General features: G+C 41.8%; 1 protein-coding gene across 2 annotated transcripts in view; it reads right to left on the reverse strand.

Annotated features, from left to right (window-relative positions):
- The window catches only part of usp34 (ubiquitin specific peptidase 34), a 61,135-nt gene that overhangs the window by 24,787 nt on the left and 23,075 nt on the right, over positions 1–13,273 (reverse strand). The window contains exons 13-39 of one of the 2 annotated variants that reach the window (XM_085458264.1): positions 12,938–13,068; positions 11,668–12,395; positions 11,058–11,272; positions 10,843–10,961; positions 10,586–10,713; positions 10,188–10,277; positions 9,911–10,006; positions 7,995–8,077; positions 7,263–7,417; positions 6,137–6,250; positions 5,940–6,039; positions 5,633–5,795; positions 5,384–5,510; positions 5,125–5,275; positions 4,930–5,030; positions 4,536–4,751; positions 3,294–3,419; positions 3,064–3,186; positions 2,360–2,443; positions 2,193–2,279; positions 1,866–2,066; positions 1,682–1,764; positions 1,545–1,585; positions 1,330–1,454; positions 596–748; positions 225–329; positions 5–60 (exon numbers count right to left, since the gene is read on the reverse strand). In XM_085458264.1, the coding sequence (XP_085314390.1) occupies positions 5–60; positions 225–329; positions 596–748; positions 1,330–1,454; positions 1,545–1,585; positions 1,682–1,764; positions 1,866–2,066; positions 2,193–2,279; positions 2,360–2,443; positions 3,064–3,186; positions 3,294–3,419; positions 4,536–4,751; positions 4,930–5,030; positions 5,125–5,275; positions 5,384–5,510; positions 5,633–5,795; positions 5,940–6,039; positions 6,137–6,250; positions 7,263–7,417; positions 7,995–8,077; positions 9,911–10,006; positions 10,188–10,277; positions 10,586–10,713; positions 10,843–10,961; positions 11,058–11,272; positions 11,668–12,395; positions 12,938–13,068 (3,901 nt within the window). Of the gene's footprint in view, positions 1–4; positions 100–224; positions 330–595; positions 749–1,329; positions 1,455–1,544; positions 1,586–1,681; positions 1,765–1,865; positions 2,067–2,192; positions 2,280–2,359; positions 2,444–3,063; positions 3,187–3,293; positions 3,420–4,535; positions 4,752–4,929; positions 5,031–5,124; positions 5,276–5,383; positions 5,511–5,632; positions 5,796–5,939; positions 6,040–6,136; positions 6,251–7,262; positions 7,418–7,994; positions 8,078–9,910; positions 10,007–10,187; positions 10,278–10,585; positions 10,714–10,842; positions 10,962–11,057; positions 11,273–11,667; positions 12,396–12,937; positions 13,069–13,273 lie in introns of both variants that reach the window. The other variant, XM_085458263.1, reaches the window with a different exon arrangement.

The raw sequence follows: 13,273 nt of genomic DNA on the forward strand, positions 1-13,273 counted from the left end.
AAACCTCCTAATGCAGTCGGCAAGATGTCGGGCAAGAGCATCCAGGTCCAGCAGGGTGGTCTGCATCGAGCCGGCCAGCGACAGAGAGGGAGAGACCTTCTGTGAGTTCAAACAGATCAATACTAGCAGCAGCTCAATACCAAAATCAAAACGTTACTACAAACTCAAATCTACTAAATCAACAGGTTGGTATGATCATCAGCATTGTGGTTTGACGTTCCCACCTGGCTCGCATCTTTAACGTGGATGTTATCGATGAGTTTGCAGAGCAGCCAGAAGTATTCCTTACAGCCCGTCCTTAACAGAGGCTCCTCTTCATAGTCTTCGACCTGCAAATATAAATGCACAGTTACTGCTTAAGAACATCCCAATGAAACGTTAATTCATCAACTCTTAAAGTCTCATGATGTGATCTAATAGAGTGCATGTCAGGTTCTGCTGCATTAAACCAATGTGAGAAACAAGGCTTAGTAGAAACAAACCAGATTCAAAGTAGCAAAGGTCAAACTGAGTCCAACGTTGCCTCTGAGGAGTACTGACAAGCGTACCGCTTCCAGTACTTTAAGAGGCTGAGCTACTTGAGTGCGAGACCTACCCTTAGTGGTTTGAGGGCCTGGGCGTCAGGCAGGAACTTGAGCAGTGTGGAGGCGGCGAGCAGCAGGAAGGATCTGTTGATGGACTCTCCTCCCTCCAGACCTGACAGAGACAACTTGTACAGGCCATTACATGCCTCGTGTCTCACTGCCGGCTACAAAGAAAAACAACGCACCTCAACAAAATGATGATAAAGTGAAACATACTGACATGCTGATTAAACGACTAAAGTCTGAACCACAATTGTAAAAATTCCCAACTGGCTCTTGCTTGTGCTCTACTGCCCTGCTGCTAATACGGCGAGGACCCGACAGAAGTATGAAACAAACTTGAAGCATTCAGGTATCACAAACAACTGAATTGCATAAATTATCCTCAAAGAAATGTGAACTTGTCGCCCTCATCAGGCTGTAATAGTAATTACAAAAACAACTGAATTGAGTGTTATAAAGATTTCTAAAACAAGTCTGGAACAAAATTCATGAACATTTTAACAGAGGTGTGACTGGGACCAGTTTAGATGTGAATGGTTTTTAAAGTCCACCTGAGGATTAAGGATTAATATTTTTGACATCCATTGTCCCGGTAAAATGCTACTGAGAGCTCAAGAAAGCACAAAAATGATCCATCTATACGGTCATACAACATCACAAGACCATTAAGAAAACTTCTACCTTTTTATGGAGTAAATTAATATCTCTTGACTTGTGATGGAGCTGTGGATGTTAGACTCACCTCAGGAATCAGGAGGGTGAGTTTTTTCAGCCAGTCGTGCAGGTGGTCGCTGTCAGCCAGACTGGATTTCACTGTTGAAGAGCAGTGAGCCCAGCTCACCAGCAGCCACATGGAATAGTGAGTCACTGTGGGTAAAACATTACTGTCACACTCCACCAGCTTACTTCTTTTAACATTTTTAGCATGATCACCGTCTGAAAATGTAAAATCCTTACCTTCGTGTCGAGACCTGTGGTCAGACTGAGCCTTCAGAACTCTGCAAACAAAAACAAACAAAAACAACAACAAACATGTCAACTATGCTGTCCATTTAAAAGTAAAGAACACATTTTTGAGCTTTTGTATGGCAAACCTGTGTGCAAGGTTGTCGTAAGTGTAGGCCACATTGATTAGTCGCTGGATCAGGTTGGTGCCTTGAACAAGGCTGAGGAACACCTGCGAACAGACAGAAGAGCCGATGATAAAGATCCAGAAGTCAGAAACGTCCTGTTGGCAGTTTCTGCTACAAAGCATTACAAGTCAGCTGGAATAGTTACTTCAGTCAGTCGAGGGATGTGCAGGCCTTTGCCATGATCTACAGTGGATTTGCGCGATTTGCCTGGCCATGCCCTTTTACGTTGGCTGTCGGAGAGGCCTGACCAGGAGAAGACATCGTGGTAGGCTAAATCCAAGTCTGCAGGGTCTACAGCAAACTGGCAGATCAGCTTCAGCAGGCAGGCCAGACAGTCCAGCAGCCACTATAGATAAAAGGACATCAAACCAAACACTTACTTATATTAGTCTGTCCAATAATATGCTCATAAAATACATCTACTATCTACTGAAAATGTAGAAAATGACAAAGGTAGACTAAACTGTCTCACCACTGTCCAGGATTCTTGGTCTTTGGGTTCGAGGATGCCCGAATTAAAAATTTCCAAAAGCAGCTGTAAACCTCCAGATGAAACAAACTAAAGAAGAAGAAGACAATTAAAGCCAGGATTGAGAGGAATTTGATTTCCATCCTGCTTGAGTTAGTGTTGTGCTGTACCTTGCAGCTCCAGGTGTTTTTGCTGTTTTCTATCTGATCCTCACTGGAGTCGTCCGAGTCTGGATACAGGTCACTATAGCTGCCCTGGGAACGAACAAGCAAGAACTAAGTAAAATAGTAATACTGTCACTAACACAATTTTACGTTTTTGAAACGATGATGCCAAGTTCTCCATGAAACACGCATTGCACTGTAAAAGTATCATTATTTATGGAATGTTTTTAATGCCGGCTTTAGTCCAAATAGGGGGAAAGAAACTACCCAAACTTTTCTGGATTTAAGGGCCAATTACTTTTTTACGTAAGTCTTGTATAGCTTTTTTTCCCTTCAAAAATGAACTCATGATTTAAAAATTTATTTTTATATTTTCTTGGGTTATCTTTTTTATCAATTTATCAATCTGAAAAATTTAAGTGTGACAAATATTTAAAGAAAGGGGCAAAAACTTTTTTCACTGTACTGTACAGAGCACCCAGCATATTGATTTTAGTGACTTTACATTTAAATATATTTGGGATTACAAGTTGTACCTCAATTTAAAAAACAAAAGTGTCTACAGTCAGACTATAGTCGCAGTAATGGTGCTACCACTTAGTTAATTTGTTTTAACTCGACTCGTGTCCCTATATTAACATCTACAGATTCCACACTTGGCAGCGGATCCTGCGGACAGAAAGAGGCCATCAATCCTTTATCTGTCTTACTGTTGACTCTCTGTGGATGCGTCGATTGGGCTTTCCCAGAGCCTCGATGATCTCTAGAGCGTACAGCAGCTTGTGAGGACTTTTAATCCTCAGCAGCTCCTTCCAACACAAACCCTCGCCATTCTTCAGACAAAATAAAAACACAAAATTAAAAGCAAATTTAGTTATTCTATGTTTGTGCGATCAACAACAAACTCTTGAAGAGCCCTTATTTAAACAGGATGACTGACCGTATCATCTGAGATGTTCTGGAAGGCCTGCAACATTTTGGGACAGGTGGGAAGCAGCATGAGCAGCTCCCAAACTCGACGAGACAAATTCTCTGCGTGAAGGTGAAGCTCCTCGCATCGTGCGCTCTGAGTTTAACAACAAAACAAAACAAAACTTTAGTTAGCAGGGATGTTCCTGGTGACTGTCTTGATGCTCATCCAGGTAACTAAATCCCTAAAGGTTGATTCTATTCATCTGGACGTAGCGTTCTCAGTGGGAGAAAGGTTTCGTCACTCATCGAAGTGACTGAGTAAACAATGGGCTGTCAGTTCAGTTCCTTGATCATTAATATGCAAATTGTCATCACCATTGATCAACAAGCACAGATCAAAGACCTTGAATATCATTCACAGAGAGTTGGGGAATGGCTGCAATGGCTGGTGATTAATTTACTTGCAGATTAAACAGAATTTATGTCAAGTAGTCTGCGAAAACTGAAAGAAAATAGCCAAAACTGAGTACAGCCCTCATGGACAAAGTTAGGAAAGGACATATTCAAGAGCCTTAAGAAATCAATGATTCTGATCTTCCAAAATCAAACAGTGTTTTAACATTGTGTTATTTGTTATTTTATAAACACATCTGTACTGAATTTGGTTATGCTTTGTTCCAGTTAAATGCTTTTATATCATTTCACGTTTGTCAGTTTATGTAATTTCTCCTGAACACCTACATGCAACGGTTCATTTTTTCAGAACTGTCGAACCCGTCTTACTTTCAAATTTGTCTGTTTACAACTTCCTGTCACAGAAACACGCTGACAATGCTGCCTTCAGGCGATGGAGTAACCAAGGATGACACCAGTGAGTAGTAGGTGGCAACATAACATCTTAGACAACATGGTGTTGTGCATTAATTAAATACAAATAAATAGTCTAGCATATTTCTAATACTAAGGCAAGAAATGTTAACCATTTTGCATACTTGAGGCATCTCTCTTACCCACAAATGTAGTTATACATGTGGATGAACATGACTGTGAACATCAACTAACATAAATCAAAGGTACACCTTAAAACAGTTTTCTGTGTTTCAGTGACCTCACCTCTCAAACTGGGTTTCAGTTCATACCTGCTCTTTTGCATTATTACATGTGGTCTAATATTATACCTAGTAAATACAATTTTCCATACATTTTAGCCAATATAACAGCCATATGATGTATACATCCCTTCAGGAGTTCTTCCATAACTAATACCCACCTCTGGGCTCTCCTGGACCTTCTCTGTGTTTGGGCTGGGTGGTTTGAAGCAAGCCAGCATCTCCAGCAGGTCGAAGAGTGTGGTGAGATGTGGCTCCTGAAGGAGCAGTAGCATAGGAATGTGCTCTTTCTGAGGAGGTGGAAGACAGGAGGCAGGCAATTGGATGCCCTCGCCCTTCCTCTCCCTCCGTGGAGCTCCCAGAGACACAAATACCATCTGGGATCAGATAAGAAGATGGTTCATAAAACTCATCTGCACTGAACAAATGTAATCAAAATTTACATGATTAGACAACAACGTTAAAAGATGTAAAACAATCTTTCAGACTTGAGCTGAACTGCAGTCTGTCCTACTGTTGGCCGTTTCTTATACAGAAGAGAAGTCAAACTGTTACCTGCATGTCTTTAAAGCCCAGCTCATGCAGAGTCTTCTCATCATAGTCTGTGGTAAGTTCATGACCAGAAGAGATCATCCTGACCGGTCCCATCAAACCACCTGCAGAACACGAGACAACATTTCACTAGCAGACTCACTCACACATTGACACACAAACAAAAGCAAGGGAGAATATTTTATGGAGGGACCTGACCTGGGAAGTCTCCTGGCTGCCGGCCACTCTGGCCAAATTCCTGCAGCTGAGCCTGATGGTTCATCTGCTCCTTCTGCAGGTTCTCGTACCAGTGGGTCACCTCAGCTCGCAGGTCAGCTACTTGGTCACTGGGATACATCTCAATGGTCATCTGCAGAAATATGTAATGGGTAGTGGGTCCAAACATTTGACTTGTACTGTAGAAGCACATTATAAGTATTTATGCAATAAGACTTATTTGCTTTTAATAAAGTGTCACCTTGTCAGGCAGGCCGGCGGGCTGACAGACGATCCTAAGAGGTAGAGACTGTTTGTCACTCAAAGCTTTAAGGTGGCTGCTGATTCCCGTCCCCTCGATCTGCCACTGTCGCAGGTGGTAAGCAAACCTGCCACAGACCAGAGACGAAACGATGTGCTGCAATACTGTTTGTTTGCTTTTTTTTTTTCCCATATAAAATGATTTTGACCACTGAGTTTTTCATAATGTAAACATTCCAGGTGTGTGTACCTGCGCCGGAACGCCTCCAGGTGTGTTTTGAGCATGAGCAACCCCCTCTCAATGCTGGTCAGACTGGAGTGGGCATCCTTCTCCAAGTTGGCAGAAGCCATCAGGAGGCTCTCCATACATTTCCTTATGAACTCTTGTTCCTTCTCCAGTCCTGTTTTACCAGCTGGAGACACACAAAAGTAGAATTAATAGATTAAGATCAGCAATTTTTCAAAGTCTTCTTGTTCTTATTGGTACGGAAGAACAAAAACAACAATTTCATAACAAAGCATATGACTTCATCATAGTGCAGTGAGTAAAAACTGACCATTGATGTAGTAGGAGTTGATGTACTGTATAGCAGCGCGGCTGATATCAGCAGATTGAGCTCTCAGAGCGATCCCCCACAGCTGGTCCATCCCACACAGCTGGCGGCACAGACATTCCTCAATTAAGCATCTACTCAAATGTGTCTGAAGACAACATGTCTGATTACGAGCATCACATGCTTTTGTTTCCATTTACCTCACAGCTAGAGGCGTTGTCCAGTGCAGTAGTGGCAAGCCGGGCCAGGTTACAGAGGTGCTGAAAGAGGTTGAGGCCTGTCATGCTGATAGTCTCTGGTTTCAGCTGTGGCATCTGGAGACACACAGTGACATTAACAAACACAAAGTAGTCAACATCAACACACGGCTGCTGCTCGTCTGAAGCTGCCCAGAGGGTCGTGATTGTGCTCCACCCCAGCTGAGTTTAAACCCATCCAGTTGAATAAACGTATGAGAAATAGTCTGATAAATTCTGTTCCTGTTTTTTTTATTTATTATTTATTTCCAGCTCTAAACTATAAACCTGAGGCTACAGTCCCACACACTTACACAAAACCCTATTCTAATGAGGACACGCATATGATCTTTCTTTTAGTATTTAGGTATGAACACAAAGCGAAGATGGGAAAAAAAGCACAAAGAGACTTTAAAGGACTCGCCGCTGTACAAACATGAAGAGGTAGGAACAGTGGCTGCAGCCTGACTGCTCATCACTGCTTTTGTTACCCGTTGAAGTTCAGGGGCTGGCTGCTGGGCTGGGCTCTAACATCACTTTGTTCTTTTGACTAGCTTAGCATTAGCATGCTGTCTGTGTAAGTGGTTGCAAAGAGCTGAAGTTGTGTTAGCAACACATCATGCTCTTGTCCTCTTGTGTAACATTTCCGCCCTGTAGACTGCCATACTATATGCACAACTACAGACAAACTTAAAAAAAAATCTAGCACAAGTGCAAATGGAGCTGATAAGAGAGCTCGATAGCCAGGCAGACTAACAGATCGCAGAAATTGAACTAGAAGACAACCAGTTCTTGTACAGAACCTGTATAGTGAAACCAAGAAAAGAAAAGAAAATCTTAATGCTATGATTCTTTTCCAACTGAAAAATTTCCTGCCAAATTAACGTTGCACAGCACAGGAAATAAAGGGTATTTTGTCAAACATTTAAGAGATTTATGGAATTAAATTTATGTCACAAGTTGTACACGAAACGGGCACAGGTTTTTGCCCCGTCCCTCCACTTTGGAATTATCTATAATTCCACAGCCATTCTTATTCATTACCCATGGGACACCCATAAAATTCTATAATCCACGGTCTTTTTACTACCTTCTCCAGGAAGAGATGTTTGTAGGTCTCCATGCCCATAGCATGCTGGTCTTTGCTGCGGACCTGGTTGAGGAACCAGTGCAACGCATCATCGTAACATTCAGCGTCCTCCACCAGACAGTGCCACAGAATGTCCACTTGCTCCAGACTCAGTCCTGACAAATCAAACACCAAAATAATTACAAACTAGAGTTCAGCGATGTCAAACGCAGACCGGGTTCATATAACGCAGACCACTTTTCCCCCTTATCTTTGGGCTTTTGGCCATAATTATCTGCTTACGTTGCACATCCATACATAAGAGGCTAAGAGCTTCTAAAGGGGATTAAAAGGTAAGAGACACATTTTCTTTTATTATACGTAAACACGCTAAAAAGGTGGATAATTTTAGAGATCCCCAATGTAAAATGAAAGAACCCAACAAGAAAGGCTCAGAAATCAAGACTGAAATGCAAAGTGCTAAAGACCACGAAACTTTAAGAAAACACTTCACTCCTTTAAATTTTTTTCCCTCTTTTGGGGGTGTAAAATATTCCTCAAGAAGTGAATGGTGTGGTGTGGAAACACAGCAGAGATCAGGGTTATGTTATGAAAACCACAGCTGTTATTTACTAAAGCATAATATGGACACCTCTACCTCTGTGCAACTCTCTGGATAGGTGCATGTCTTTTAAAAGCATCTTAGTTCACAGAGAATATTACTCTAGTACATAAATGGTATCGGAATCTTACTGAAGTGGTCGGGAGATCCCAGTGTGGAAAAGACACAGGTAAGGAACTGCAGACGGACCTGGACCTCTGCACTGTGACTGTACCTGCACAACACAGACGAGTTATGTGTCAACAGTGAAGAAAGTGAACTGATGTCTGAAGATCACAGTTTGCAGAAGCTTCCAACTGCTCTCTCAGAAGTATTGACACCAAGCACACTTCTGCTAACGCAGTCTTTCAGATGCATGTGTAAATAATTTAAATGAACAGTGGCTGCTATCATGGGCACTCCAGAAATATCACACTAGTGGGCAATTACAGTGTCATTAAAGGTTAAAGCAGGATAATAACTGCACACAAGGGAACATTAAGCAAAGCAATCAAATGGAACTAAAGAGGTGTTATGCAGATAATGTGAAGATAAAAATGAATTTGCTGGTGGACAGAATCATGAGACGCATCTTTGTTTTCCAAAAAGCAAAAACTCAAACACTTGGCTAGTCTCAACGAGGAATTGTAACACTGATGCTCTCACAACAAAAACTGAAATTTTAAATTGGGTACAGGAATTCCACTGTCAGCATGATTTTTCTGAGAAGTGACTTTAGTGTCCAATTCTTCCTAAATGTGGAATTATCAGGTGGAAGGTGCTTTGTTTTCTAGCCATAATTAAGAGAATAAAACTGACTCAGAAAGCTGACAAATTAATTACAAACAAGAAATGATAAACTGAAAAAGGAAGCATTGTTTAACTTAAATAAATGAACTAAGGTCAACCAATTTTTTTTTTTAAAAAGTGTGCATATATGAGTCTCTTAATTTTAATAAAGAACAGAAAGTATTCAATGACTACTAAAGTAATGTGGCCTAAAGAACTTCATAGAAAGATAAAAGTCATTATTAACAACTGCAAAATCAAGCGTCCCGTTAAGTACAGTTATAGAAGTTTATTGTCATTTCGTAGTGTTACCCAGCCTGAAACGAAATACTGTTTCTCACCAGCTTCTACAGTGCAAAAAGCAATACAGTTTAAAAAGAAGTTTAAAAAGAGCAGTAAAAGAGGCAGTAATGAATTGCAACAACAGTTATGGATAATAACATAAAATCTAAGTTTTAAAACAAACTCAACTCACATTTGTCCGGGTAGCCAGCAGTCCTTTCACGGAAGGGGGTGGTTAAATTAGGTAGTGTGTGTGTGTGTGTGTGTGTGTGTGTGTGTGTGTGTGTGTGTGTGTGTGTGTGTGTGTGTTAGTTATACACAGTATACAAGGCAAAAACAGTTTGGACAGTTTCTAACAAGTTGAAAGCGAATATTTAGTATGACCAACTTTATTCTTCACAGCCTGAACTCATAATTTCTTTAAGTCATCATGAGGAAAATTTCTCCAGGCTTCTTGAACCACATTGAAAGGTCTGCTTCTGTTGTTCTTTATCACACTGTTGACAGTACCATTTTCTCTTGTCTTCCAAATCTCCAGTTTCCCCAAGATATATAAAGTTTCCAGCTAATAGCAGTTTGTGAATCAACTTGTTGGTGCAAAAGTGATATTTTATTCTTGTCATACTATCATGTCGGGCCTTTTTTGTAGATTCAACTGAAGAAATGAGAACAAATAATGTGCTTTTCTAACAGACAATTTGATACGAAGTTGTCTGTAAAGCCGACTTCACACCTTGAATTACAGCAGGTGCTGCTGTTTTGCTTGAATTATTTATATGTCAGTGGTAAGTGACTTAACTTGTTTCTGGACAGGAACAAAGATGGGATTGAGTGAAAAAGCAACCAAAGAATTTCAGAAAGACTGGAGAAGCTCAGGGAACACTTTAAAAAGAATTACGAGTCCGGCTTCTTGCAAGCAAAATATAAAGAAATAAAGGGCGACTCAATATTCTGTATAGTAGTGTCGATATGTAGTAGTGGTGTAAGACAGACTCACAGTGCAAATTTGTGCCGGTGTTCTCTGACTTCTTGGATGTAGTGTTGCAGGTTGTCGAAAAACAGTTTCATCATGTGCAGCTCCTTTTCAGCCCACCTGACAGAACCAACAACCAAATCAGTGCAAGGCTCACAAAACAAAACACTTCAATACTCATATTTCTATTTTTTTCAGAAAGACTCAAATATTTTGACTCAGCTTTGATGAGTCATGTAATTGTATCTGAAACTCCATATGGTATTTGACTTTTGCACTCTGAAGAAGTGGTGTAACTTACATGGTGATCCAATGAGTGTCATAGCTGGAGCCAAATTGCTGGAAAGTGCCAAAAAGTTTAGGGAGTAGACGCAAGGAAACCACAACTGACCTGAGAGAAGAGAAGAAGACAGAGTCCAGTTTTTCAAGATTCCCAAACGAGAATAATTACAAAAATAAATAAGATGAACATTTTAAATGCTCAAGAAATGATTATCTGGTGTTGATAAATCAGTAGTTTATCTATGCACAGGAAGCTACAACATGCAACCCTTTTTATGTGTGCACTGCAAGAACAGGTGCCTACCAATTATTCATTTTCAATACATTCAATCAGAGATAAGTCCTAAACATCATAAGCGTGTTGTATTTATACATTTATGCACCAATTTAAAACATAAATAAAGAGGTCACTCTTACCGGTGATGGGCCAAGTTGTCAAGACAACCCTCGATAAAGCGCATTCGAATCTGTCTGTCAGTGAACCAGCAGACCAGCGAGCACAGCAGTTTCTCAGCTTCATTGATAAGACCTTCAGAGAGATGAATCTAAACACACAAGCAAATTATAAAATGAATTTTACACAATCCTACTGAAGCTAGCTGAAGCACCATCTATCAACTCTGTGAACATAAAGCATTGTCTATAAGGAAATATTGGAGAAGTGGAAGTCGTACCGCATCTTCATCTTGTACCAGGTCCCAGAGCAGAGTGTTGCCCTTCTTACAAACATTATCCAAGTTGATGTCAGTCACAGCGTGGCTGCTGGAGTACTGATGTTTATGAACAGCTGGACCTGAGGGGATAAAGAGCATTCACATGGTCAGATTTACTACTATTATTATTATTATTGTTATAAATTAAACTGTCCTAGTTCCATAGTGTGGCCCACCTTGCACCAGATGCTCATGGTAAATGGAGGCCAAGTTGGGAAGGTGCTGCTGCAGGTGGGAGCTGAGCTCAGCATGGGAGTTTATCTGGACTAGCTCCTCCTCACAGCCCGATTCCTCCCCGTCAAAATCAGCCATGTTCTTCTCTGACTTCGCACTGACCTGAGAGCTGCTGCAGCTAACGTCATCAGCACTCAGCATGTCCTCCACCATGGGTCTGAGGGAGGAAAGTAGGGTTTATAGATCAAGGATAGACTGACAGGTACATTTAAAAGAGAAAAAACAAAAACACTAACATGTATAACTACAGAGAGTTTCCTAGCACAGATGAAATTTGTGATTTAAGACAAATATGCAAAATAAACACCGCAGTCAATAAAATGTTTTACATCTAAAACCAGCTTTAATACTACAATATGTGCTGGACATAAGCTGTACTCAGAAGGTAAAATCCTATACTTACCTATTAATATACAGTATATAAACACACAAAAATTGCTATATGCAGAATACCATGAATGTCCCTCCATTTCTACCCTAATTTGAAACTATGTGCTCAGTAGACAGACACTCTGTGTTAGCCATTCATAAACAGAAGTGTAGCAGTCTTACCCTTCATGATGGTGGTGGTGGTGATGATGATGGTGGTGATGGTGGTGGTGCTGCTGAGGGCCAATGAAACGACGGCAGTTGAAGAGTTCACTGCTCATGGCCTCTCCTAGGAAGTCCCCGGGTCGCGGGAGACAGGGAGGCTCCTGAGGTCCCTGGACAATCTGAGAAGGGCTGATATCTGGCGGCTGCTGCTGGGTCTCTGTCCCATCAGGCCGAGCAGATGACGATGCTGAACAAGTGTCAAGCATTCTCATGCGACTCTCTAGAGACGCTGTCGCCGCTGTTACCATAATACCAGAAGTTTCTGGGTTGAAAGGGAGAACCTTGGATTTGGCTCCTCCCCCTGGGCCACTCGGCCCTGCCCCCTCACCAAGAGCATCCCCGGCTTTCCTTTTCCTTGACTCAGTCTGCTCCCGGGGCTCCTTTTGGTGCCCACCTTCAGCAGCTGAGCGGTTACCCTCATCTTCATCTTCTTCATCGTCATCATCCTCCTCCTCTTCGTCTTCTTCTTCATCCTCTTCCTCCTCCTCTTCCTCCTCCTTTAAGGCCTCGCTATCTGCCATGTCATCAGAGTGCAGCTCGCTGCCTGGGCTCCCAGCTGACTGGCTGGCTCGACTAGAGGCGGCTTCGTTGCTGGAAGCCTCGCTGCGGCCACTGCTGCTGCCTGGTCCGCTGCTGCCTTCCTCCACGCTGTTGGCAGTTTCATCTGAGCTGCCCTGCATAGACTCCTGAGGAAACAGCAGCAGCTCTTTTCACCTGGTTGTGCATTTTATGTTAACAACCTGGCTTTAATTAGACATTACAGAAAGACATTAGACAAAGAAACAGGTCATGGTATAAGATTTAAGGGCCTCAACTCCCTTCAGAATACGTCATTTTAATCATTTCAAAAACTGGACTGAAGTTTTGACCAAAAGTAAAAATTATTGTGGCCAGAAAAGTCAAAGTGACCTTCATAGTGCAGAAGGTCACAAGGATAGGACAGACTTCAAAACAATCATGACTGTTACAGAGGAAAATAAGTCAGCTGCTCTTTATTCTCTTGTTTGTATGGACGGGTACTTGCATACAACACTCAGCCAATCGTAACCACCTTCCTACAGCACTTTCTAACATTCACACACATACTCTAATAGATGCACTGGGGGCAACTTGAGGTTCAGCATCATGCAGACTGAAGTCAGGGGTCGATCCACTGACCTTCACATTGGTAGAACACCTGCTCTACCACCTGATCCTAGTTCATTGTGTCACCATATGTGCTCTATACCTCTGTGTCAGATAGTCTTTGCTGATTCCTCTTGCTGCCAGTCATCATCTGGTCATCCATCTCCATGTCGCTGCCTCCACTGTGTTGCGTGTCGCTATTGTCACTGCTGTCTGGACTTGCGGCCGGTGAACCTGAAACCACATTAGACGACAGACTGAGGACCGTGTATAATCCTGAGGCTCAATAACGCATCCACAGTCTGAAAGTGGAATTGACCAGGTCTAATGAAGATTCAGGAATTTATTGTGTAAAAACACCACTCATCCTAAAGTCATAACCAAACTGTACATATATAGAGGAACGATAACTAATGATGAAGATGCAAATATCTGGAAA

Source organism: Copadichromis virginalis, linkage group LG6 (assembly GCF_057382275.1).
Source record: "Copadichromis virginalis isolate Kocher_CV1m ecotype Utaka linkage group LG6, C_Virginalis_male_GT1.1, whole genome shotgun sequence".
Classification (NCBI taxonomy): domain Eukaryota; kingdom Metazoa; phylum Chordata; class Actinopteri; order Cichliformes; family Cichlidae; genus Copadichromis; species Copadichromis virginalis.